The sequence below is a fragment of the Penicillium odoratum genome, assembly GCF_028828045.1.
Source record: "Penicillium odoratum strain IBT 22623 chromosome Unknown utg000005l_segment0_segment0, whole genome shotgun sequence".
In the NCBI taxonomy this organism is placed as follows: Eukaryota; Fungi; Ascomycota; class Eurotiomycetes; order Eurotiales; family Aspergillaceae; genus Penicillium; species Penicillium odoratum.
In genome coordinates, this window is record NW_026643147.1 from 3,167,240 (window position 1) to 3,193,190 (window position 25,951).

Here is a 25,951-nt window from a genome sequence, read left to right on the forward strand (position 1 = left end):
CGATAACCAGAGAAGGGAATGTGTAGTGTTGAACTTATTGTCTATTTGTACTTCAAGGGTTGTGATTAATCTAGCTAATAATGCATGTCTCCAGACTTCGAGACAAGTACCCAATTTACATATGCCTCTGTAGCCACGCATTCCGAGGCAATTAAATAATCAAAAATACCTTATGAAGTTTGGTAGCTAAGATACTAAGTAAGATTTGTCACACTTTCTAGACTACTATGTAGCGTGTTGTATACCAATCACGGCATCTAATATAGTACTTGCCACTATGACATCTACAATATACCACACGTCCAGAAAATTCTGCTACAGGTATAGATAAAAGAGTATGGGATTAGAAACATAATATCATCGATGGCATTACTTAGCTCGAACCTAGTATGTACAGGATTTCAAATTTCAAATTGGGGAAATACACTAGAAATTACCAAAGTACACACTAGTAATTCTCAAGTACAAAGAGCTTTTAAGATCTCGTCAAAGAAGGCCAAAGCCAGAATCATGCTGGCATCGATACTTAGCCTGGAAAGCACGAGCCAACGTCGAAGCCTGGACCACAAGCCGATATCAAAGCCTGAGAAACCAGCCAATATCAGGCCTAGGGAAACATAGGCTAATATCAAAGCTGGGAAACCAGCCGATATCAAAGCCCAGGAGGCAAGCCAATGTCGAAGCCGGAAAAAACGCAAGCCGACATCAAAGCCTGAAGGGCAAGCCAATATCAAAGCTGGGAGACATGCAGAAATGAACGCCAGTGAAAAGTGAGCCAAAATCTAAAGCCTGGGAAGTACAAATTGTGGTCGAATTTAACAGGAAATCAGAACAACAACATCATATTTCATTCAGATGATTACCCTTCTGTATTCTGCGTTGACAGAACTAGTAATCAGTGCCGGGATTACCTTAGATCGAAATGAAATCAGCATTGGGAGCGAAGGGGCAAGGTAAGTTTCCAGAGCTTTGTCGTGGACCTGACCAACAATCTTTCCCTCTTAGCAGAGCATTTGAGGAATTAACCGGTATCACACCCCATGTGGGATAATTCGACTTTCATCCATGATTTGTACAGGCATGGTCGTAGATAAGATGATAGAGCTGCCCTCTCCCTGTAGGCCAGAACAGACTGGAAAGGCCCTACGATGCCTATGTACCTCTGTGCATTCGGTAACAAGAACTCTGCAATGCCCCCCGGGATTTTCTCGGGTATCAAAGTTCCAGTGCTAGACGGGTCGGTGCACTGCTGCTTTCAAATCAGCGACTGTTTTGCTGTTCATTGGAGGTGATTTTAGTCCGCAAAGCCAGGCAATTGGGGTAGTTGGAAGATGTTTCGTATTAGAGGCATGGCCCGGAGCTGCATTGGGGGCGGCGCTCATGGTTTTAACGAAAAAGGAAAAGTCTCAAACTCCAAAGCTTATTGGGTTCATGACTAATGTTGTTAAGTGAATTAAGTGAAGAGTCAGAAAAAGGTGTGCATGGAAAATAAGTTCCGGAAACTCTACTTATAATGGTGAGAAAAGAGAGAATTGCTACGTGAACACCCTCGACTTCCTATTCACTGTACAATTTAGTCAGGAGCACTGACTTCGAGTTAAGTTGGTATGTACATGATTGAATCATATTTTACTATGTACTGGTAGCTTACTATATCCACTGTCTCTCTGGATTTCTACGTATATACTTGATCTATTACCTATCAGGGTAACTGGTCAAATGACAAATCCGTCGTGATAGCCCCTTACATAAGCCTCGGCCTGAAGCCATTTTCTGATTATTCAACAATCCGGCTGATGAATCAACTACACTTGTCATCACTTCCCTACTCTTCCCAAACTTCTCTAAATCATCTATCACGCTCAAACTTGTAGATCTTGACAAAAGTACGATTCGTCTTTTTTTGGTGGCCATAAGTACAATAATGGCCGAAGTAAAACCCCCAACCGCACCACGAAAGCGAGGACGTCCACGAACCAACGTTGATGAGCATGTCCCAGAGGTGGGTGATTTGATAGAACTGAAATGAGTTTGTGTCAGCTCATCATATCCAGAAACGTCGCCAACAGCTCCGCGAAGCTCAGCAGACCTACCGCCGGCGGAAGGAGACTACGATCAATACTCTACAGGCGCGCGTACAAGAGCTCGAATCTGGTATCGAGGAGCTGAGCCAGTCATTTCTCTCCTTCAGTACTCTGCTCTTGAGCGAGAATCTTCTGGATGGCCGTCCGCGCATTACCTCAGCTCTACAGTCAATTACTCAACAATGCGTGTCGCTGGCCAAACAAGGCAGTTCTGATACTGAACAGAGCGTTGCCGAGGATAAAGAGAAGACCTCGAATCCATCTAGTTCAGTAGAGAAGGTCAATCTGGAATTTGACATGGAGATTGCGCGCCACGATCCTGTTTTGTATTCAGGCAATACAACTCCGTCTTTGACGTCGCTCGCCTCATGGACGAATATGTCATTACCGCGTACACCGCCATCTCACGATCAAGCACTTCCGTTTGATTTCACCTTTTCGGGATCTATGGGACCACTTACTTCACTCCCAAGTCCACCAATTACCATATCGCCTAGCGATATAGCGAAAGAAGGACGGTTCACTCTCTCGCAGCGCATCGTGCTACAGTGTTGCCGCAACGGCTACAAATTACTCGTTCATTCGCCTGATAATTCCGCGAGAATACGTCAGGTTTTCGGAGGACCAGTAACCGAACCAGAACGTGCTAGGCTGGTATCATGGTTTTATAATGCTATGAATGATGATTATGGTGACATGCTTGAGTCTAGGACGACAGTTCTTAGTCCCATGTACCCGAAAAAACTCAGTTACTCAGCAGAACAGCTTGCCCAGTCGTCCAGGTCATGGCAGCTGGTGTATGAGGGTGGGGGTGATTGGCTCGATGCCAATGGGGTACACAGACTGTTACTGGAGAAGGGAATTGATATCCAGCCCGACGGCTCTCCGAACTCGGTGTTTCGAATGAATTCTTCTTTATTATTTGATGTGTCTTCTTTTGTAAAACGTGAGTCAAGCTGCTTCATGAAGATTTGATAATACTGACTAAATCTTAGTCCTCGCCGGGAATTGCGTTTGCGTTGGTAATGGACCAGCATTTAAGAAAACTACTGTCGAGAAGGTATTACTGCTCGCCACTTCTACTGACCCGTGGGCATATGATAGTTCAATTGATGTACCCGGATTTAATTTTTAATCAAAAGAAATTGGTGGCTTCGATGAGCTTCTGCAGCCGTTCGTCGTCCCAATACCGTTCCAAGGCCTCTGTTTTCCAAATCTCCCAATTCAGATGCGTGCTATCGCCAAGACCTTTCAGAAAATTGTCCCCTAGTCCTTTCAGTAGACCGAAGAATAGACCTAGAAATCCATCCCAATCTGAAATGTCATACCCGCAGCAAAAGTCAAAGCGGTGCAGAAGACGTCCGCATCGTGTGATTTCCCCAAGATCAGGGTGCCCTTTTTCTTTCAGAAGCTCTGCGAAGGCGATCTCGTCATCACCTAGTCTATTGGCTCCATTGTAAAACTCACCCACCGGGAGAAGAGCAATGGGAGAATTAAACGCCGCCGATTTAGGCGCCGTATACGCCCATTCCCAATCAATGATGCCAGTAATATTGAAATCCTCATCAACAAGAATATGATCACCCTTGTCATCCGCATGCCGAAGATAAAACTTCCCATCATCAAGATCATTATACGAGAAGACCTTGGCGACATTATCCAGCAAAAACCGATGCACCAAATAGGCATCAACGGATCGGCTCGTATAGATCTCCTGTCTCAGAATCAGATCCAGCGTCAGGTCGATTCCCCTCTTGTAGTACTCTTGTATAGACAAGCAAGGGCCGGTGGTCTTCAAAAGAGAACCCTGACGATCCGTCAAGGATTCCACAGCAAAAGGACCTATGCGCGTAGATCCAGGATGACTAAACGACCCCATCCTATCCATAGGATGGTTAAGGAGAACAATATAGATATCCGCAAGTTGGCTCAAGACCTTCTTTTTCTTCTCGGGAGTCCAGGCCGAAGATAGCGAACTTCCCACGCTCTGGCCGGGCAATTTCTCCATCAGGATATACGGTAAGCCGACGGGGTTCCTCTCGTCAGAATCGAAATCATGCACCATCGGTACGGGGAGGTTGATACGATGCAGGAATTGGAGCGTCGCGACCTCGCTGCGCAAGATGTAGTTCTGCAATTCCGGTGGCGGGGAGGTGGCATTTGAGCGTCGGATCCGAGCTAACCAGCTTACACCATCTTGGAACAAGATCTCGATGTGGTAGTTCATGCCGCCCATGACTTTTCTGCATGTTTCATGGTCGTATGTTAGGTTATGCGGGACTGTGCATGGGACTCCGTTGCGGAGAGCGGTTGCTCGGGATATAAGAGCTGGAATATTGATTTTCAGGAGAAGACGGTTGATCTCATCTTTTTCTGCTTTGTTGGCGGCGGGGAAATATAGTATTCTGTCCTGGATATATGTTAATGGGGCCCTAGTTCCTTGTTGTCTGATTGGCTTACCTCCCATGTTGGACATTTGTGGTATTCTGTTTTTAGGTGCGTGGCGCATAGATGCTGGTCACAGATGATGCATCCTCCGATTTGGCGGACGGCAGGTTTATTGCAGCCGGCATAGTCGCAGTTCCACATGGCTGTGGGTTGCGAAGGGACATTCGGTGGAGGTAAAGATATTGAGGCATGAATATCACCCCTTGCGTATCATGTGATTGATTGACAGTTCTTGAAGTTCTTGGATTTTCATTTCGATGAGACAGTAGTGATCAGGTTCTTCTTCTTCAGTGTGTTTCCCAGGGATTGTATCATTATATTATTATTGATATCTTATTCTTATCTACTTTGATTTCTCCGCACCAGTTGCTCCACCGGCTACCATCGGTATGAGTTTATCAGCAACAATCTCCCCCAAATTCGACATGCAAATCGATAAACATGACTAACAAACGAGTCAAGAGCTGATCCTGCTTCTACCTTTGCTTCTGCTTCTACTTCATCGCAGTGAAGATCCAATGTGGCTTGGACCATATCTATTGCTAAGAATCCAGGCCAAAGTGGGGCACCCCGCATGCTATCAAGTAATGCAACGCCGCAGCGGTCAACCCACGCCCTTTGAATGATCAATGTGGAACTTCGGATATAATTTCGATCGTCCATTGGCTCACGGTATGTGACTCAAGCTTTTCGGAAATCAAGAAGTTTCGACTCCCATCAATCCAAACTTGAGATGTAACCGAGTCAGTGCGTCTTAGGTATATCTGTTCCGCCGTTTCCCTATAATTCGACTCCATTTCTTCTCTGGCTCCATTCTTTCTTCGACACGCGCAGTATATTATTTCCTTCAACATACGAGGATCATGACTGCGACGAATCAACTCACACCATTTGGGAAGCCAATGCTCAAGCATTGGCTGTTCGACCCCTCCTACAGAAACCTTAATCATGGTCAGTATTCTGTTCCCGCAGTCATCCAACATACTAATCCATATCAGGATCATTTGGCGCTAACCCAGTTCAAGTCCGTGACGTACAACGTGCTCTTATAGCGATCGCAGATAAGCGACCGGACCCCTACATCCGGGTCCATCATCAAGAGCTCCTGGCAGAGGCGCGTGAAGAGATTGCCGTGCTTATCAATGCCCCGAAAGATGAATGTGTCTTTGTCAAAAATGCCACCACAGGCGTGTGGACAGTGCTTTATAACCTCAATTTCCAAAAAGATGAGGCCCTGATATATTTTGCGCCTGTATACGGCGCAGTGGAAATGGGTATTGTATCATTGCAAGAATATTCTCCTTTTGAGGCTCGGAAGGTGCCGTTTGAATATCCCATCACTGAGGATGAGTTGGTGCGCCGATTTCGCGAGGTGGTTCGCAAGGCTCGCGCAGAGGGTCTGAAAGTACGTGCTGCAGTCTTTGATGCTATTGTCAGTAACCCGGGTGTCCGGTTCCCGTTTGAACGATTTGTGGAGATCTGCCGTGAAGAAGGGATGTTGAGTATTATCGATGGTGCACACGGTGTCGGAATGATTCCTCTTGATATGAAGGAGTTGCAGCCGGATTTCCTCGTGTCTAACTGCCACAAGTAGGTGACGAGTCTGTTCATTTACTCCGGGGAGGGAAGCTAATTTGATATAGATGGCTCTATACTCCCCGCAGTGCGGCCGTGCTATATGTCCCCAAACGCAATCAGCACTTGATCCGAACAACACTACCAACGTCATGGGGCTTTATTCCCGCACCCACATCGCCCGGGGTTGTCGCCTCAGTACTCCAAGATACAAACGTACCTAAAACCAAGACCCCATTCGAAGAATTATTCGAATTCGTCGCCACAACCGACGACTCCGCCTACATCTGCGTCCCCGCGGCGCTTCGATTCCGTCGCGAAGTCTGCGGCGGCGAAAAAGCCATCATGTCCTATTGCAACAATCTCGTCAACGAAGCCGCTGACATGATCGCCGGAGCTCTCGGTACTGATGTGCTGCAAGAACCCGACCTGAAGCCAGGCCAGAAGAGTCGTATGCGCGACTGCTGTATGACCACAATCCGCTTGCCGATCCTTGTGGCGGATGATGGGGCTCCCGCGCAAGGTTCATGGGTGACACTTTCGCCAGAGGAAGCGCCACTTGCCGGTTCATTCATTGAGCAAACGCTCATGAAGAAATATGACACTTTTGTGCCTGTTTTCCGGCACGGGCCTTGGCTGTGGACCCGTATTAGTGGTCAGGTATTTGTGGACATGAGTGACTTTGAGTGGCTTGCTGGTATCCTGCGTGATTTATGCGAACAGGTTGCTCGCAAGAATAGGTCGCTTGCTAGCAAGACTAGTAAGCTTACATAGAACCATATATTCGGTATTCGCCCCGATAGAAATGAAATTCGAAATTTGATCTTTCATACTAGCCCGGTGCCAAATCTCGAAGAAAGTCACCTGATAGGTGCACTCTTCTGTTCGCTATTTCCCTCCATATTCGCTTCTTCAGATCTATCTCTGTGACAGGTCACATATTCTACAAAGTGATCAGGACACAGCTTCCCAGACTCATGACTTCTTTATCTTGACTGATACATCATCATGTGTCGGCCATTAAACACACCACATTCTCACGCTCTATTGGACGTTAAAGCTTCGAATCCCATGCAAGTGTACCGCCTCGTCTCAGCCCCGCGCTCGCTCAGCCTCAACACAATAATGTTTTGGCCATAGCGATTGTTACCCCTCTTCCTCTCCGACCAGAGCTTTCTATACCATCTCACCTAAAATGTTTAAGTTGCCACTCTCCCGTTTCCCTGGATTCTTCCTTTGACTATAATGGCCGAAGCACTGACTGTGGTAGGCGCAATCGCGTCTACCATCCAACTGGTAGATTTCACTACCAAGCTATCCGACCGCGTGAAAATTATCTCCGCAGTATCCAAGAGGCGCCGGAAATGCTTCGCTTCATCAGCCTTCACTTGTTATTCTTCATAGAATCTTTGCAACTACTCCAGCTCCACATTGATCACGGCCAATTTCACGCACAGCCCGCGTCCATGCTCCAGATGATCATCGATGAGTGCTATTCCCAAATGATCTTGCTTGACGATCTGGTAACAAAGGTGACCCCAGTGGAGGGTGACTCAAAGATGGTCAGGAGTTGCAAAGCGCTCGAAAGCCTAAAACATGAAAAGGCCATGGAGAAGATCGTCACTAGAGTCTCGAACTACATTGAGAAGTTGCCGCTGTTTCAAAGTGCCGTCACTGCAGGTGGCGTGATGGCAAATGCGAGATTGGCGCGAAAACAATTGGAATACTCCGCTCACATGAAGGCTGTCGGAAATGCTGTTCCTTCTGGTAGTGGAATTGCGATACTTGCTGAAAACACTCCTTCGCGCATTTCAAGGAATCTCGCATATCACAAGCAATACAGGAAACGCCAGTTTTCCTACTTCATGGGGCTCTCGCGCTTTGGCTTGTTCTGGGCTTTTCAAGTGGCTCTGGACATTTCTTGGGGAAATTATGGCTTTTCGATCTCTCCTAGCCTTCGTTTTCAACAGCTGGTTAAAAACACATCACCTGGATTCCAAAATTTCTACAAATGCCGCATGCATCAATCTGATATCCAATCATCGTGTGACAAGCTGCTGCAACTGTTCTGTTCTGGGAAGGCCTCTCTGTGGGATACCTTCCCAGATGGAACAACTTGGATAGAGGTATGTTAAGCTCTGTAAATTTCGAACCACTTTGGTTAACGGACATCAGAGAATTCTCATTTATCCAAAATCTGAAATCGATTTGACGCTTGCCTTCCTGAAACTCTTGTATGCCTGTGGTGGACCGAAGGAAACAAGACTACCGTAAGCTCACAAATATTCTAACCCAAAGTGTGTTTGAGTCTGTATACTAAAATTCCAATGGAAACAGTATTTATTTTTGGGTTGCTAGATGGAATTCAATGGGCTTCCATTTGACATTACTCAGAGAGCTTCTGGCTGTGGGTTATGATTGCTCGGCAGACACCCAATCTTGCAAAGACTTTGGCCCTCTTGATGTCTTAATGTTTCATCCGTTTCCAGGGCTTTAATCAGCATCTGCCACTGGGGACGAAGAGCCATTTCTACTCAAATTCCTTGTGGAATGCTCCAGAAATGCTTACGGTAAGCATATGTCCTGTGCTACCAAAATACAAGCCGATCTGTATCTAATCTGGTATCGTGCAGGTGTTTGGGATCAGACTCTACTGATGGACACCATTCTTTCCGGATCTACAACTGAAGTCTGCAAATTATTGCAGAACTTTCAGTCCACACAGGGGACTAATTATTTTGGACAAAATGCAATCCACGTGGCTGTTTTACGACCAAAAATTCTGTCGATGCTGCTTGAGATATCTTCAGACTTTGATTCCCATGACAAGAAAGGCAACACACCGTTGGTCTATGCTGCAGCTTATGGTTGTTTAGAGTCAGTCATGATTCTTCTAAGAGCCGGAGCAAACCCATTGAAAGATCAGCATCTTAGTCTCTTGCACCATGCTCTGATGTGGGAACAATGGAATGTGATAATTGAGGTGTTTGAATACTTTCGTGTGTATGGGGATTATTCTCATGAATTTCTGCAAGGTGAACTAAACCATCTCATCACCAGCCCTTGGGGTTCGAGAAAATCTCAGCCTGAACGACTCAAAACTCTGCTCAAGCTGGGGGCAGACAAACACGTCAAAATAAACGAAGCAGGCCCCAGAGAAAAATGGACGTTACTTCACGCATCGTATAATAAGGCATCTGCAACTGCCTTATTTGAAGCAGGATTCGAGCATGTTGATCATCTTGATTCTAAAGGCTTTACACCACTTATGAGGTTTATCCGGACGCGTGAGTATGGTGTAGCCGAGGAAATTCTGACCCAGGGCTGCAATGTTAATCTTCGAAATGCCCAAGGAAAGTCGGCATTACACACGGCATATAACAACTTGGGATATTGTTCGCCATATGAGGCTTGGGATCCATTCCAAACATCCATTGACTTTGCATTCATTGCGAAGCTACTTCAAAACAATGCGGAAATTTGGAACCCCGACACTTATCGCTGTGCCTGCTCTCCAGGTGGCTGCCCGCCATTTCTTCAACTCCCACGGGCTCAGGTCATTGATTATTCCGCAAACTTCAATGAATCAGCCTACATATGGGTGCTGGAGTGGATTTTGATGGTAGAAGAGCTTCGAGGGGAAGCCGATGCCCACCAGATATTGCAGTATTTCAACCGCGTACGGGAGTTCGATTTGGCGGGAATGACCCACGTTTGCTGCAGAAACATACACACGCAACGACTGAAAAGTTTTTCTAACAAAGAATATCTTGATGGAGAAGAAATTGACAGAATCCTTGAAGAGGAAAAAGGCCATGCTTCCGACCTTGATGAGAAGATGAAACAGAACATTGCAAACCAAGATCAAGATTCAGTCAAGGAGAACTGGCTCGGTATCCTTGTTGATTTTTATATCCCTGACAAAATAACCGTGCAAAAGCATTTCTATTTGCCTGGCGAAACAACTATGCAAGTGAGTCCTTTGATGTAATGGCACCCCGGTACGTGGTGCGGGTATGACCTGCCTAATGACAAACCCACGAAGAATGGTTTCCAAGTGGCATATGATCCAGTATACCCGTACCGCCGGCGTATGTTTATCATGGAGGAGGAGAATGACCGTTGTTGGGAAATGTATCAATATGTCATGTCAGAGAGAGCATAGTCCCACAACATCAAACCTACAGTGGGTTTATAAAAACCAAGCCCTTTACGACTATCCCATCCCCATTGACAGTTCTTGGTACGAGAAGAGAAAATATTGGGCAGCTCGGCAGGCTGAGGTTCTTGAAGGGATGCTTTGAAATGGAGTTAGGGTGAATTCGTGGGCACGACTGCTTCCTACATTCTTGTGCAATTTCCTGTAGAAATTGATTTATCCGGTCCTTTCAAGGTAGAATATGCATGGAACCGAGTGGCGGGATAAAGGTATTATATGAGAGATAACTAATATGTATCTGCCCAGGTCCCAGGTACATATTCAAGACGAATCCAAACCAGATGCCAAAATACATCTAGCTAAACCTATCGTACATAACCAATCTACCCTCCTATTACTTGGGTACACCGCAGACTTTCTGGACAGTACCCTTCTACTTTTCCTTTCTTTCTATTCCGCTACAAATGATTTGAAGAGCCTTTGACTATACAACTAACCCGGTAGGAAAGAAATTAGAATGCTGGATGGAATATCTGCTCCAGCGCGTGCCTTTCTTTCTTAGATCTCTCTCTCTCTCTCTCTCTCTCTCTCTCTCTCTCTCTCTCTCTCTCCCTCTCTCTCGTTCTTTTCTCTCCCCCCCATACCTCTCGGAATACAGATTTGACGCTTTTGTCTGTTTCCCGGTTACCTTGATGTGGCCCTTTACTTCCCTGGCCGACAGCAGTATCCAACTGTCGACGATTATGTATGGTCCTGGCTGCAGTTGCCGATCGCCTCCACGATTTTCATACTTGACCGTTTCTCTCTTCCCTCAAAATATGTAGTCCAAGAAGATTTCCAGGACTGCCTGTTAGAAAACATTCATACGCCTAGAAGAATATAGATGTTACTTGAATTCGGATTTCCTTTAACGTCGAGTTGACGAATACGCTATTCAACTTGGATGCTATCGCATGCATCGTGGACAAAGAAACAATACTGAACATGCGGTCAGGGACATGTATCATTCTAGGACAATAAGATTTCATTGTTACTATTCAGTATCGATATATCCCACAAGCTTTCCTTGAGGCTAGAGGGATACCAGCGGATGCAATGTTTTGGGGAGACTTGATTCTAGAGGGCTAAGTTGCTATTGACGGTTTCGAACATATGTCTAAAAAGTCCGCGGTGTACCTAAGTAAAAGAGGGGTAGACTAGATCAAAGGTATTGACCATCAGTACGTAATACGAAACATATAGAAGTGACCAGGTACACAAAGAGACAAATGGAAGTGAAGACCTTCTGTTATAATATTGAAGGCATTCTATGCATAGTAAAGAAGATAAAGACAAAAGGCGAATGGGGTATGGGGCATGAAGAAACGCTGAGGCATGAAAACGTGAAGATCTTAAAAAATGTAACAAATGGAAAATATGCTGCCGATGAATGCGAATCTCCGAAAATGACAGCTTCACACCTGGAAACCCTTAGTTATTGCCACCACCAAGCCGACTCCATATCCACGCTGGGAAACCTCCCCGACTACCTTCATTACGACTGGACCCACTGGATCTCCTGGTACTAGAGATATTGGGATCTGGGGAAGCGGGGGCTTGTGGATTTCGATTCGACCGGGAGAAAGAGGACCGACCGCTAAGCGACAATGGGGAACTACGGCGACGTCGGCGAGGGTTTTCGGGTTCGGGACTGTCCTGTATCACGACCGGGCTTTCGCGGGTGCCTTCACCGCGTGGGCTTTCATTCGTACGGCCCGTACTTGGAACATTTCGTGTCAGCTGCGAAGGTCTCCGGGACCCGGTTCTGGCGATACTTACTCACTGTCAGAGGTTGGGATACTCCGGCGACAGTGCGGGCAAGTGTTGGTTTGTGCCAACCATTGTTCAATGCAGTCGAAGTGGAACCAGTGACTGCATGGGAGCACGGTGACTTCGGATCCCAAGCCGACCTTCTCCATGCAGATGGAACACTCAGAGCTTTCGTCCGAGCCCAGCATTTGTCGGTCCATTCGTTTCCTGGGAAGGGACTGGATAGCCGTGCTGGATGCACCTGGGGCCGGAATTACTGGTCCTTCATCAGTGAGGTTTGCAATGACCTGTTGCATTTCCTCGTCTGTGTAGACTGCGTTTCCCCTATTCATGACTGCGGCCAGCAACCTCATAGGGGTCATAGGGATATCCCAAGGGGCATTCGTTGATTGAGATCCAGGCTGATTATTGTCCAGTGGCATTCCCATCAAAAATCTGAGGATGTTATCAGGAGGGACCTGATAGTAATCCCAGGTACGCTGTGGGATGCCTTCAGATCCTCCTGGGAGATGAGCGCGATCAAAGCCTGTCGAGACGTCTGGTGGGAGGTAATGGGGTCGGGGACGAGACCCAGATTCCATTTCCATCTGCTGTTGGACCATTGCATGATAAAGTGGTGGAGAGTTAGTTTGCGTACCAGCATTTTCTCGGGGACGGGGTTCAGGTTCCATTTCCATCTGCTGCTGGAGTATTGCACGAAAAAGTGATGGAGGGCTAGTCTGTGCCCCAGCATTTCCTGGGGCGTTTGTGGATCGGTTGGAGTAAGAAAGCCCGCGTGCAGTGCCTCCACGTACGGTAGTGGTGGTAGTGTCAAATGTAAAGCGGCCATCGGGTGAACGGTAGGTGTGATGAGTATATGTAGGCCGTTCATCAGTAAATGTAGAAGTATAGGGACTGGCCAGCGACTGCATGCCGTAATTATCGGCCGTATTGTCCGTATTGTCCTCTCCCAACGCGGCGTTTGGAATAGTGGGCTCTGGGCGAACATCATCAGGTGGTATTTCAATCTATAGATAGTCATAGTTAGTATAGACTTGGAGCTCCCTGTTAAAGAAGGCGATAATAGCGTACGATCTCCGTAAAGTCCGACTCGCAATACCGGCATGTTAAACCGTCACTATCGTCATCTTTTACCCAGACCCCACCACACGCATGGCAGTAGACGCGCTCATGGCGTTCACCTGAAAGGTCAGACATATCTTAAATGAAAGATATGGCACAATAAGATAGACGAAGAATTTGGCGAAAACAGCGGAAAATACGCGACTCGGCGCGTCGACTGGTGGGATTTCGAAGGTTCTAAGGTTGGAGCCTTAAAAGGTGCGCGGGGAGCTGTCACCGGCCTTAACCTTCAAATCGCGGGGTCCGGGCTATGAGACACCAGCCGAAAAATGAAAGCTTTATGAGAATAACAGGCGATCCGAAAAAGGTCGCGTTGTCAGAAAGGAAGTCGGAAACCAGCAAAAGCAAGCAAGTTGAATAAGTTGTCCCGACGTCACTATTCCAAAGTTCGCCTCTTTAAGTATATCACTAGAATACATTGACTCCACATTCACGTCAATTATGTTCAATCTAAGCGAGCCTAGGTTGATCTCTATGCACCATGAAAATAGAAACATTCATGCTAATTTAGGCAGCCTTATTGTCGGAAGTTAATGCAAGTGGTAAGGAGGCAGAAAGGAGTACAATTAAGAAGCATATAAATTCGTTTCAGAATAATCATTGTTCAAACGCCTCACCATGCTCGCATAATACACAATCCAAACCAAGCTAATAGGTAATAAGGCAAGTAGACTTTGAACACTATACAAAAAACCCATAAACCCTGACGTAAGGACCCGACAAGATCGAGATCCCAACCCTTGCAGGGAATAACGCTCACCGTCTTCTGGCTCCCTTCAGAATCAGACTACCCACGAGTCCCGCCGCCACAGCTAAGCCTCCTACAATCGCAATGCCCATGAGGCCTTCCTTGGCAACCTTATCGTCAATAAGGGACCCCAGACTAGCCGCTTGCAAGTTGGCCGGTTCCTTCTCCAATAGCAGATCATTGTACCGACGAGCCTCTCCGTAGTTACCCAATTTGTAGTTGCCTAGAGCCAGATAGTATAAACACTCTCGTCGTCTTTCAGGTGCCCCACGGAAGATCTCTGACAGGAGGCGGACACCTTCTTGTTGGTCGGGGCGGGCGTTGGATTTGATCAGGCCCTGCGGAGAGTCGGTTAGCACGGAAGTGTGTGGCTGCGGTGGTTGATCATACCCAAGCGAAGTTGAACTTGGTTTGAATGCCAACATAGTCGCCTTCTTTCTCGTATTGTGTGCGCAGAACCTGTAACTCTGCGGGTTTCAACGGGCTGCAGTTGAGTTAGTTCGCATATTCATGGAATTCTGCGAGTAGGCAACAGACCTTTCCGCATCGGCGGCATCTGGTGGCGCACAGGGTCAGTGAACAGCGACGTGAATGGGAAGCATAGGCAGCCTACATGGAAGATTTGACATGGTGGATTTATGTCTTAGGTCTGAGTTAGAGATGGGAAGCAAAGAGGAGATTAGAGGACAGAAAGTTGCGCCAACGCCAACGTCACTTGCGGAGAAACATGTGGCTGTGCCGCTGTGGCGGTTGCTCCCCCAACAAACATCCAAACATCCTCGATCAAGATCAACTTCAATCTTCTAAACCGCCACCATGTTGCTCGACGAGGATCCTGGAACGGTATGTGATTCTGGGTATCTTTATATGCCCTTTGATAATATTCTAACCCATTTCAGCTCATCCACCACACTATTGGCAATTTCAACATCCAACCCGATAAGCAAGCCGTCACGCGCATCAATGACTCGCTCGCCACCCTCCAACAGTCGCGAGACCTGCGCATGCGTGAGGCTGAATCAGCATTGCGAAAGTTGTCACGCAACCTAAAATCTCTAAACGCCCACTACGAAGAAGCCGTTGCCGTCCATGATTCGGGGAAACACGCCGCCGAGATTGTCGAGCTGGACACGAAAAAGTTCCGGATCGCAAAGGCCGCCTCTGAGCTGGAAATTGAGAGCGAACGTCTTGAAAGTGAACTTGAAATGCTCAAAGAGAGATTGGCAGATCTAGAGGCACAGGGTCTGGAGGGTGACGAGGCCACGCGCCGGGAGCGTGAGATGGATGATGCGACGATGTATGTCCAGTCTGTTCCTTTACTCTGCAGGGTGCTAACAGTGTCATAGACTACGACTTAAGATCTACCGCTCGCTTGGCATCGATATCGAACCCGATGAGGCGGGTAATTTCAAGCGTGCTGTGATTCGCAATAGTCGCAAGGGAGATGTGCATGTCGTCAATATTGACCCGAAGTTTTCTCGGTTCTTCTACTCGAATTACTTCTGGCAGACGGTACAGGGGTGATGAGGAATATGCTGGCGTTTATGTAGGAGCTTTGTTTTTGGTCGGAGTTTTTATACCCTTGAAGTGTTCAATGAAATGATATGATCGTCCCGATATTTGAAATTTTGGATTCTTTCGGATGGCCGTCAAGGCATCCACATAATATACATTAGTTTACAAGCGCAGCTCCCCGTTCTCGCAATGCCTCAAGCACCCTCGACTGGTGTACCTGCGCCAAAGTCCCATCTGGTTCACTAGGATAACCATCTGGAAAGACCTTCTCAACAGTATCCATCAACACGTTCCTATCAACATGTTTCAATTCCTCCCCCCAAGATTTAACCCACTCTTCCTCATGCCGCAGCAGCCCAAGCTCAACAGCATCCATATCAGGAATATCGGATCCATCCCAAGTAAGCGCAACCTCCTTCACAAGCTCCTCGCCATTAGTCGCATACCTCGTCTCAATCCCAAGAGCTCCCAATCCCAACGCCTCCGCCCTCGCGTTCCAAAGCGCCTGTTTAAGCGTCCCATCCCGCTCTACCATCATCCAAAACAGCGGGAACGAACTCCGCGCCAACGTATCCCGCACTCCCTTCGTTGCCTCGCGCGGACTAACCAGCACCCCCACCGTTTGACCCGTGCGCCAACCCACCGGTGCCTGTCGGAGAGTTCCTTCGAGCTCGCGCACCAGGTTCGGCCCCAGCTTAGTCTTTAGTGCCTTGCATTGCACTAAGACGCGGAGAGCACGCGAGCCTTCATGTGTGGGGAGGTGCCAGGTGCCTACCAGGTCGATCCCGGCATCATCGCGGCCGCCGATGCGGTGGAGTGCGAGGGCATAGCGGCGGAGGCTTTGAAGGACGGTATATTCGTAGTGGGTTCCAACGAAGACGGTGCTGGTTTCGGGAAGGGAGATTCGCGTGGCGTATGTTAGGAATTGGGCGAGACTGTTATGGTTTTGCGAGGGCGGAGGTGGTGGGGAGGGGAGCTTGAAGAGCCGGCGTGTAAATTGGGTTATGTCATTCTTGGATTTGGTGGAGAATAGACAAGAGAAGTTTATTGGATTCGCATGGCTTTGGAATAAATTTGACAGCGAAGGTCTGGATATGAGTCGCATTGTTGTAGGAGTAAATGCGCTTCACCGCAAAGCTTTTATCTCCGCATTTCCTTCGTTCATTTGGTATCCACTCCAACTTCTCTTCCACTTCATAATTATTCCTTTCTCTACACTTCTCTACACTATAATACTCTCGAAACCTCACCTATCATGGCAGACATCCTCACACAACTCCAAACATGCCTCGACCAGGTAAGAAACGCGCATCCAAGTTCCTAGCTTAACCATACGCGCAAAACTAATGCCAACAGCTTGCGACCCAATTCTACGCAACGCTCGGCTACCTTACCACATATCACGATAACAGTCCCGCACTTCCACCTCCAGGCGTCCCGAATGCAGTCCCAGCTCTAGCGAAGATAGCCAAAAACGAAACATCCCCTCCGATCCCCGCCTCCCTCGCCGCGAAAGTCGCATCAGAAGTTCCCGGTCGTGCATCGCCGCCCCCACAACCACCACAACAACCTGGAGCTACAGGCGCCACAGGTCTAGGCGTTGGACTTGAAGGCGAAGATCCAAACCAACCCCCGCAGCCGGATTCCCCACGCACATTCGCGAGTCGACAACGGGAGCTTGCGCGTGATCTCATAATCAAAGAACAGCAGATTGAGTACTTGATTTCGGTGTTACCGGGTATTGGAGCTTCGGAGGCGGAGCAGGAGGCGAGGATTCGGGAGCTGGAGGTTCAGCTTAGAGATGTGGAGAGCGAGAGGGAGGGGAAGGTTACGGAATTAAGGAAATTGAAGAAACGGTTGGAGAGTGTGCTTGGAGCTGTTTCGGTGGGGATTTATGGTGAAAGAGATTATCAGAAATGAGGGTCTTGTTCTTTAGGTGTTCTGGTTGGGTGGATGGGTTCATGGCGTTTTGGTTCTGATGTTATAAATCGATCTTATGAATTGATTTCTTGATCATGCATAGACTATATATCGCTTAGGCGTTCTGGATTATTCTTATATCAAATATATGTAGTATTAGTTATCTTTCACGTATCTATTACGAAGTTGCCGTATCTAAACTCGAATACATACACAATCATATGCAATGCTAGGAAGTGTATCCAGCAAGTCAGTACGGTATATTATACGGAACTAGTACTAGATGCTATGCCTGATCTTCAAGTGCTTACTGCATGGCAGTATGTATAACCTTGGAATCTATTAAGCACTGGAGCTTCTCTGGATTTCATCTACTCCCATAAAATTATTATTAAACATGTGCTACTAAGACTTGAGGGGAAGAAACATTGGAAATTCAAGGATCTAGAAGACCATGGTAAAAGAAAAATCTAGTGCGGTAGCTGACAGAGTTAAAGACTGTGGCCATTAAACTGGGGACGAAAAGCAGAAACAACCGTGGCCTTGGGAACCCGTCTATATGTAATACGTAGATGGGGAATGCAAGAATCAAAAAACTAAATAAAAAACCTCAATGTCCGGGTATCAAACGAAATGTCAAAACCATCCTGCCGGGGAAAGCCGACTCGTAAGCAGCAAATTCGTGTGAAACATAAAAAATATTGAAAATAAAAGAGAAAAATCCCCAGGCACGTTTATCGGAAGTGTCGTCATCACTTGAAAAGGCCCCGATATTCTTGCATGCGTTGCTCCTGATCTTCTGCTTTGTTCAGCTTGCCTCTATTCATACTCATATCGGCAAGGTGTTGTTTTTTCTTCGCCAGCTCTAGAATCTTCTCCTCAATACTGTTCTTCATGATGAACTGGATGGTCTTCACGGGACGTGTTTGACCGAGGCGATGAACGCGATCTACAGCCTGGGCAACGGCAGCTGGGTTATATTGGGGTTCCATGATATAGACCCGGGATGCGGAAGTGAGGTTCAGTCCAACACCGCCGGCGCCGATGGTGGCTAGCAGGATTGTGATGTTATTGTCCTTGGCAAAGGCATCCAGGGCCTTTCCGCGGGCCGCGAGTGTCATTGTGCCATCCAAACGGGTGAAAGAATCCAGATTGTTCTCCTTGAGAGCAATCTCAATCAAATCCAAATGGGTGGTCCACGCGGAGAACACCACACTTTTGATAGGTGGCTCTCCCTCCAAAGCTTTGCTTTCATCAGCGCTTTCCTGGAGAAATTGGATCAGGGCCTTGGTTTTGGTATGGGGTCCCTCGTAATCGCCAAGTACCTTGCCGTACTTGCGATTGGACCGTTGTTCAGCCTGTCGGGTAGTATACACCTCAAGGATTCCCGGTGTCAGCATGGTGAAGGCCCTTGGGATCCAGCCTTCACAGGCTTTGCACCGGACTTGTTCGTCCGAGGTGCCATGAAACTCGGACCAGGCATTGAAGCAAGACGGACAAAGTACATCGAAGCAGGGCAGAAAAATGGCCATCTGTGCATCCCGATCAACATCTCCGGATCCGCCACGAATAGGCTCGTCAAGATGCTCTCCGCAGATGGCACAGTTATCGGCGTTGGACTCTTGCATCAGCGTGTACATTCCACACGCCTTTTTCTCCAAGACAGCTGAATTGCCATCATCTGCTTCATTCTCCTCCAAATCGATGGCATCGTTGACACTGAGACCCTTGATCCTTTCTCGATCCTCAAGGTCAAGGAGCTCTTTGCCATGAGCACTGACTTGACGGAGGAGCATCATTGCTTTCAGCACATGATGATACATGCGGCCTCCCATTTTAGTCTTGCTTTTGCCGACAAGGACACCCATCATTTGGTTGGACTCGGTACGGAAGTACTCATGTAGTTGCGCTTCCTTTTCAGTGAAAGAAAGATGAACTGTGTGGTCCTCTCGGTCTGGAAGATTGATCCTGTCTTTGACCCGGCGCAGTGTGAACGAATCAATGAGGACCCGAAGACTAGTAAGAACTGTGGGGTCACCATTCTTGAAACGGCTCAGGATGAACTGCCTAAAATGGGTGCCGTCATCGTATGGGGCAAGGCGCAAGAATCTTAGGACGGAATGAAGGTCCTCAAGGCGATTTTGAACAGGGGTTCCGGTTACAGACCAACGGCGTTGCGCATGAAGACTGAGGATTGCCTTGGTCTGCTGAGCGTTCTGTTCCCGGATTACATGAGCCTCGTCCAGAACGATACGGAACATGTTCATTTTCCTGAAGGGACTCTCACGCCCGGGACGCGCATTACGCGGTGAAAGCTCGCTAAGAACTGTGCTGTAGGTTGTGATAATGAGGTCGTAATTAGCAAGCTCCTTCAACTTGGTGGTTCGATTCGATCCATGGAAGACATAAAACTTGAGCGAGTCTGGTTTCAGATGTTCCTCAACCTGCAAAGTCCAGTTCTTCACTGCACTTAAGGGCGCCACCAGTAGTGTTGTCCGGGTGTTTCGTATGCCGGGGACTTCCCTGGTCAGGAATTTAGGCGGGGCCTTTTTCTCATATTCATACGCCGTTCGCAGTGACGACATTACCAAGGAAAGGATGCTCAAAGTTTTCCCGAGACCCATCATGTCAGCCAGCAGGCCACCGAAGACCTGTAGAGGTTCTCTATCCGATACAGCGCCAGTGATGATCTCCTTGTATTCCTCTTGGCCGTTTGAGCCGCGTTGGAGGCGCCAAAGTGAATTATTGTCACCTTCCTCTGGCCCAAATTTGCGCCGCTTTTCCTTCTCCGTCATAAACCACAGTGCTTGTCTTTGATGGTCAAGAAGAGGCGTTACCACACTCTCAGGAGGGTCCATCTTGGGAACATCCGCGCTTACGAGCTGATTGAACATTTTCGTCACTGTGTCGGTGACTTCTTCTGCTGTGCGGGTCTCGTATCTCACCGCTGAACGATTGCTAGTGCCATTGGTTGCTGCAGCTGCGGCCAGTGCTCGTCTCCTTTCGTCGTGGGGATTCCATACCGGAGTACCCTTCTCCACCATAGGGGGGACACCAAGCCAGATATTATTTTGACTGAGATGTTGGCCAACATACTGTGCCCTTTGACGCTCTCCATACAAAATCAGCGAAGCCCGATAAGTAGTCGATATAGGTTGCCCGGGGATCTCATTTGGCAAGATTATCCGGGGGTCTAATCGCGCCGCGATGTCTAGCGGTATCTTGGGATGGTCAAGTAATGGACAGAGGGCCTTAGCAGTTCTTGGGTCAACGAAGCCGAAGACAATGCCATGGGAATCCGCGACTGCAATACGGAAGTCTTTTGCCTCTGGGTCACGGCGCAAATTGAGTCTGATAATGGGCCACTGATTAGGAAAATGTGATATGGAACTTGGGGTTGGCACCAAGCTGGCCTGGATCGTAGCCCCTTCAATCTTGCCATAACAAACGCGCTGGGTGCTGAGGTCATTGATGCCCGTGAATTGAAGGTCGTCATCATCGTTGTCATTCGGAGGGGTCACTGTCAAATCCACAACACCCACGGCAGCTGAAGATGGGGTGTGATTTGTCCGTTCTCTTCTCATAAACTCCCCCAGGTCCCTACTGTCCGTATTCCTGACCTGATGACTGGGTGTCCCGGGCTTGGATGTGTCCTCCACCTTCATTTTTTTGACCGGTTGGTGACGGCGTTCTTCGACGCCGTAAATATCCTCGATCATGCTGCGGGGACGTACTCGCTCATCGTCCTCACTCATGTCATGGTAGCTTCTCTTAGCATCGCTCTCATTGTCATCGTCTTTAGCACTGGTGAACATCACGGTCACGTTCGATTCCGGGTTCGGCCCGTCACTCGGCGCGGGACTCGATGTCACAGGCATGTCCTTGGGTGACAGCTTGCGCGGAATGGTGGCGGAAAATTGCACAGCCGGGGAGGTTCCCGGTGGCGCGATGGAGGGGACGGAAGGGCGCGTAGAGATATTTGTACTCGAAGGGCCTGAGAGAGGAAGAAGTGAGCCGTGGGGTTCAAGCGAGTTCAAAGTCGAGGGATGTGAAGGAGAAAGCGACAAAGACGCCGGTGGCTCTTCTTGAGTCTCAATCTGCAACACCGGACTGGTTTCTGGCGGTAACAGAGAGGTTTTCGTGGCGTCAGAGTAGGGTGGGAAAGGATAAAAGGAATCATTACCCTGTTGCTGAAGTTGTTTCTTGTAGCCCTTGGGATCCAAGAGCATGGACGCGCGGGAGGCCATCTTGCCTCGAAATAATGTGACTCGGGTACTCAGATGAAAAAGAGATCCGGTTGCTCAAGCTCACTTCAGATAAGAGAAAGAGGCGAGTAAAATGCGGTTTGCGATGGGAGGGTTTTCGATATGCGGGAAGAGCGGCGAGACCAGGTGACCGAGGGTAAGGAAGAGAGCGATGGAACGCAGGTTCACAATCCGCAGGAAATCAAGGAATAAAAGAAAGAGACATAAACGCGTCCCTGTCAGCTTCCGCGCTGCTACCTGAAAGCTCGAGGAGAGATGCCTGCGGGAGGTTCAGATCATGACCTCACTGCTGCGCAGAGGATCCCGCCGATAAGGCTGGTTATCTTTCTCAGACTCACCCACGCAATGCAGGGAGTAAAGTTGCTGGAACAAGTATTTGCGTTTTTGATCTTCAGAGAGTTGAACAAGCTTAGTTGTTATTCGATGGGATCAATTGTATTGGTTCCATGTCTACCGCCTCGACCGATGCATCTTATCTATTGTACTCATCCATGTTATTTTCCAAACCACTACATCTGCTACGCTGCAATTATCTAGAAATAGATGAAAGAAATCCGGACGATGGTATCATGGAATTAAGTCTCGTCATATATGCTACATGAAGCGCTCAGTCAATGCGCCGCAACCCCAACCCGAACAGCCAGAGATGGTCTATATACAACACAAAATCCCCAATCATGAGCGTGGCGTGCGAAAAGAAAAGTAACACTCGCATTGGCAAGTGTGTGCAAAATAGAAAGAAAAAGAAGACACAGCGAGGATGCACGAAATGATCTACTCGCGGCTCCAAGAACGCTAAAGAAAACAATGGCGGATTAAATAATTGAGATGGAAATGCGGCATGAAAGGGGGAAAAAAAACATCAAGTCAACCCCAAACCCAATTTCAAGGTTGTAAAGCGTTAGCACCAGGTGAAAACGGGGTTTTTGCTCTTGACAGCTTCCAAGCGCTCCACAATAACTTTGCGCTGGTTGCCTTCCATGCCCTCGGCAGCTGCATATCCGAGGTCACCCTCGAGGTCATCGCTGCCAAAAGTGTTGATATGAGGAATACGGAAAGATAGAGAGCCACCATGCTTGCGATGCTTGTTCGGTCGATCAGGGTGGTCAGGCCATCCATCCAAAGACCTAGCATAGGCACCGTCATTAGTTGAGCGCGAGAAGTCACCGTCGTTCAAAGTCGCGGGACTACCGATATAGTCAGTAGCTCGTCCGCCAGTTTGACCACGGGAGAGCTCGAACCGGTTGGGATTAGGAAGGTCGTTCGGGGACGGTCCAAGTCCTAGGAGATCGTGATCGGGGTGTGTTTGAGAAGAGTTGGCCGCACCAATGTCCATCTCTTCTTCTTCGTTGTCGTAATTCATGGCCTGGCGTCTTTGCATGTCGGTGGAGGGTGCTCGCATTGGGATGGCAACAGGGACGTCTACAAGATCATCCCACACGCAAACCCGGGTCCTTCGAGTCAATTCGAGCGGGCCATGGTCCGAGTGCTTCAATGTCTCAACCACATTCCAGGCCTGGCCCTTCATAACGGCAATTTGCCTAGCAAACATGCTTTCCTTGAAGTCGTCATCCTGGGAGAAGACTCGGCGCAGAGCCATCTGCGTCCCACTCCACCACGCAGTCGATGTTAGCAAAGGGAGAAAGTGGTCGCGAGTCTTTTGCGAGAAAGGTTGTCCAATCAGCGAAACGGGTAGGAAAAGCCATCCGAAGGGGAAACTACGCCACTGTTTGGTGCGTTAGCATTGACCAAAGTATATACTGTTGAGGAGACATACTGCATCTGGGTGTTTCCATGGCCATGATAGACTGTTATCGATGGCACCAAGTTGAATAGATGCCTGTTGTTCCGATGAAGCCAAGGGTGTTCCTGTGCGGCTAACTGCCATCATTGTCTCTCGCCGCCGGTAGGGGTTGGATCCGTTTGAGTTGACAGAAACTGGGCGTGGAGGGGGCAGGAGGTCGTCTTCGTCGTGCTTGGGTTGTGGCTCATTAGACTTTGGAGGATCCGCCACAATTGAAACTTGTTCAGTGCCCCAATCAATCTTAATCATCCAGTTATCAAGTCCACGATCCGTGTTGCGCATTATGTAGTCCAGGATTACCAATTTCTCCAGCTCCTCCCGGAAGGACTGCTTGAGATTTTCGGTCCAATTGAAACGACGCTCACGACTTTCATCGCGTGGGTTTGGCGTGGGCATCTGACCAACATCATCGTCATCCTCATCGTCGGATTGCACACCGGATGGCCGACAAGACTCATTCCACGGCCGCTTCTTGCGCTTCGGAGCATCCTCCGCCCGGAAGCCTGAATTGATCTGGTCGGGCCAGGGGTGTTCACGAAGGAAAATGTTGGCATCCTTGTAACCTTTAAGGAAGACTTGGAAACTACCAGCCTTGGGAGGCAGAATCTTCTTTCCTTTCGAGGCCTTGCGCCGGTCCCAGAAATCATAGAAGAATGATTTCGAGGATAGATACGCGATATCGGTATAGGGGACGAGGTTTGTACGTAAGCGGGCATCAAGGACGTATGCGGCGGCCTCGGAGACGTAGGAGAGATTGGGAATGAGACACGCTCGGCCAAAGAAACAAGGGAACAAATTCCGGTGAATCCACTTGGTCCATTTGGGATTTCGCGACGCATAGGGCTCTTCGTCCTTGGGTTTAAATACGCCGACAACTTTGCCTTCAGGATTCCGAGCGAAGTAACTGCCCGAACTTCCCTGCGCGATCATCCTTGGATGCACACCGAGCTCAATTGCAAGGCGAACACTCTCGATGATCTCTTCATACTCTGCCCGTGCCCTTCGTTGCTGGCCTTCAAATTCATCAGAGTCAAGAGCCTCTGCTGAGACTGGGCGCACGCCATCGGGGGCTTGGAAGACCGAGTGGTAGATCTCGAGCTTCTCTTCCTCGTAGGTCTTACCCTTGACTCGATTGATCTTGAATTTGGCGGCAATCTCCTCCGCCCATCGCTCCAGACGCGCATTGATAGCCTTGATGTCTACACCAGAGTTTCGGCGGCCGCGGCGAGAATATCCACTATGTCTGCGTCGATGACTTGGAGGCGTGGCGAGACCGGACGCCTGCATCTGGGCTCGGGAGGAAATAGGAGCATAACGGGGGTTTGAGGTGGACACAGTTGAAGATACGGCCAGCTCGTCATCTTCCGACTCATCGTGGAGGTAGCCGCGTTCTTCCTCTGCTTGGGCGAGACGGGCGTAGCCTGACGTGGCAGGGCGGTTTTTTGGCATCGTGAAGGACAGGTCTGCTGGAAGGGGGAGAAAAAAGACAATCCAAGTGGACAAAAAAACGACGGGCTAGGAAAAAACGAAGGACAATTAAAAGAATCACTCCATTAGATGAGATATGTCTAGAGAGGACTTGTAGGCAGAGGAATAACACATCCCGTCATGATTGATTATTATGGCCAGACATGGCTAAAGGCAGGGGCTTGACCGGAGGCGGGTCTAATAACTGGTAATTTACAATATTTGGCCAATGATACAATTCAAGCCACAGGTTAATTGTTGTAACATGCGGTAATACAAATACTCGCACCGCCACAGACTTGCCGCAGTCTCCACCTCCCCTAACCCACCCGCATAAAGGGGGTTGACGCTGTGCTTGTGGTTCGGTCTTCCAAGGTTTACTGGACTATCGCAATAGGTTTACCAAAAGCCGGGAAATGAGGTCCTGTATTGACCCACATAGTCAATTGACCAACTGTCTACAAAGGGCCATTAGCGTAGCCCATTGGAACCATCCATTTTATACTAGGTAATGATGAACATCACATACAGGTCTATGGCTTCATGCTATTCTGTAAGTAGACGAGTACAACTATCTATATGTAAGGCAACGAATTATCTATAAAGTTTTCTTTACCTTATATGCGAATACCCTTTTCAACCCGATAGTCTACATGCCTCATTGGAATGGGGCATTAATGGGGGAGGCAGGGTTCAAAGGATATCAAATTCTATAAAAACACATTCCAATAACTACTAATTGGAATTAAAGCAAAACCAAAAAGGCTTGAATGGCTCTAGATTTCATGGTAATTACCACCATACCGTGCCCAGCCCCATGTACCCAGCACGATAAGTGATAATTTCGATACGCGATAATAACAATCGGGAAGGATAAGATCCATTTCTGCATCTTCGCATCCTCCAACCTCCAACTCCATTGATCGCGATTGAACCCTTTTCTTCGCAGTATCAATTGTGAGGATTACTTGACTTGTCATTCTCTTGTTCTACTGATGATTTGGTCTCCCACGAGGAAACCTCATCGCTGTCTCT

At 48.2% G+C, this 25,951-nt stretch overlaps 12 protein-coding genes across 12 annotated transcripts; 6 read left to right on the top strand and 6 right to left on the bottom strand.

The window, feature by feature from the left end:
* Positions 1 to 1,924: 1,924 nt before the first annotated feature.
* N7520_006728 (bZIP transcription factor) lies at positions 1,925 to 3,219 on the top strand (the record flags this gene model as incomplete). Its single annotated transcript, XM_057140662.1, has 3 exons — positions 1,925 to 2,002; positions 2,055 to 3,030; positions 3,080 to 3,219. The coding sequence occupies 3 exons, from the start codon at positions 1,925 to 1,927 to the stop codon at positions 3,217 to 3,219; spliced, it is 1,194 nt and encodes a 397-aa protein (XP_056994668.1).
* N7520_006729 (aminoglycoside phosphotransferase family protein) lies at positions 3,220 to 4,320 on the bottom strand (the record flags this gene model as incomplete). Its single annotated transcript, XM_057140663.1, has 1 exon — positions 3,220 to 4,320. One exon carries the CDS (start codon positions 4,318 to 4,320, stop codon positions 3,220 to 3,222), a length of 1,101 nt encoding a protein of 366 aa, XP_056994669.1.
* Positions 4,321 to 5,395: 1,075 nt separating this feature from the next.
* Positions 5,396 to 6,881, top strand: N7520_006730 (putative aminotransferase family protein (LolT); the record flags this gene model as incomplete). The annotated part of the gene is made up of 3 exons (XM_057140664.1): positions 5,396 to 5,483; positions 5,594 to 6,122; positions 6,176 to 6,881. The coding sequence occupies 3 exons, from the start codon at positions 5,396 to 5,398 to the stop codon at positions 6,879 to 6,881; spliced, it is 1,323 nt and encodes a 440-aa protein (XP_056994670.1).
* A 590-nt stretch (positions 6,882 to 7,471) lies between these two features.
* On the top strand, positions 7,472 to 8,242 carry N7520_006731 (uncharacterized protein; the record flags this gene model as incomplete). Its single annotated transcript, XM_057140665.1, has 1 exon — positions 7,472 to 8,242. One exon carries the CDS (start codon positions 7,472 to 7,474, stop codon positions 8,240 to 8,242), a length of 771 nt encoding a protein of 256 aa, XP_056994671.1.
* Positions 8,243 to 8,895: 653 nt separating this feature from the next.
* On the top strand, positions 8,896 to 10,098 carry N7520_006732 (ankyrin repeat domain-containing protein; the record flags this gene model as incomplete). Its single annotated transcript, XM_057140666.1, has 1 exon — positions 8,896 to 10,098. One exon carries the CDS (start codon positions 8,896 to 8,898, stop codon positions 10,096 to 10,098), a length of 1,203 nt encoding a protein of 400 aa, XP_056994672.1.
* Positions 10,099 to 12,080: 1,982 nt separating this feature from the next.
* N7520_006733 (putative RING finger domain protein) lies at positions 12,081 to 13,272 on the bottom strand (the record flags this gene model as incomplete). Its single annotated transcript, XM_057140667.1, has 2 exons — positions 12,081 to 13,082; positions 13,147 to 13,272. The coding sequence occupies 2 exons, from the start codon at positions 13,270 to 13,272 to the stop codon at positions 12,081 to 12,083; spliced, it is 1,128 nt and encodes a 375-aa protein (XP_056994673.1).
* Positions 13,273 to 13,953: 681 nt separating this feature from the next.
* On the bottom strand, positions 13,954 to 14,574 carry N7520_006734 (mitochondrial fission 1 protein; the record flags this gene model as incomplete). The annotated part of the gene is made up of 4 exons (XM_057140668.1): positions 13,954 to 14,283; positions 14,336 to 14,429; positions 14,483 to 14,501; positions 14,559 to 14,574. The coding sequence occupies 4 exons, from the start codon at positions 14,572 to 14,574 to the stop codon at positions 13,954 to 13,956; spliced, it is 459 nt and encodes a 152-aa protein (XP_056994674.1).
* A 187-nt stretch (positions 14,575 to 14,761) lies between these two features.
* Positions 14,762 to 15,469, top strand: N7520_006735 (kinetochore Spc24 family protein; the record flags this gene model as incomplete). The annotated part of the gene is made up of 3 exons (XM_057140669.1): positions 14,762 to 14,788; positions 14,845 to 15,242; positions 15,292 to 15,469. 3 exons carry the CDS (start codon positions 14,762 to 14,764, stop codon positions 15,467 to 15,469), a joined length of 603 nt encoding a protein of 200 aa, XP_056994675.1.
* Positions 15,470 to 15,617: 148 nt separating this feature from the next.
* Positions 15,618 to 16,565, bottom strand: N7520_006736 (uncharacterized protein; the record flags this gene model as incomplete). The annotated part of the gene is made up of 1 exon (XM_057140670.1): positions 15,618 to 16,565. The coding sequence occupies one exon, from the start codon at positions 16,563 to 16,565 to the stop codon at positions 15,618 to 15,620; it is 948 nt and encodes a 315-aa protein (XP_056994676.1).
* Positions 16,566 to 16,715: 150 nt separating this feature from the next.
* Positions 16,716 to 17,380, top strand: N7520_006737 (med21 domain-containing protein; the record flags this gene model as incomplete). Its single annotated transcript, XM_057140671.1, has 2 exons — positions 16,716 to 16,757; positions 16,817 to 17,380. The coding sequence occupies 2 exons, from the start codon at positions 16,716 to 16,718 to the stop codon at positions 17,378 to 17,380; spliced, it is 606 nt and encodes a 201-aa protein (XP_056994677.1).
* A 752-nt stretch (positions 17,381 to 18,132) lies between these two features.
* Positions 18,133 to 21,627, bottom strand: N7520_006738 (uncharacterized protein; the record flags this gene model as incomplete). Its single annotated transcript, XM_057140672.1, has 1 exon — positions 18,133 to 21,627. One exon carries the CDS (start codon positions 21,625 to 21,627, stop codon positions 18,133 to 18,135), a length of 3,495 nt encoding a protein of 1,164 aa, XP_056994678.1.
* A 919-nt stretch (positions 21,628 to 22,546) lies between these two features.
* Positions 22,547 to 24,898, bottom strand: N7520_006739 (1-phosphatidylinositol 4-kinase LSB6; the record flags this gene model as incomplete). The annotated part of the gene is made up of 2 exons (XM_057140673.1): positions 22,547 to 23,371; positions 23,423 to 24,898. 2 exons carry the CDS (start codon positions 24,896 to 24,898, stop codon positions 22,547 to 22,549), a joined length of 2,301 nt encoding a protein of 766 aa, XP_056994679.1.
* Positions 24,899 to 25,951: the final 1,053 nt, after the last annotated feature.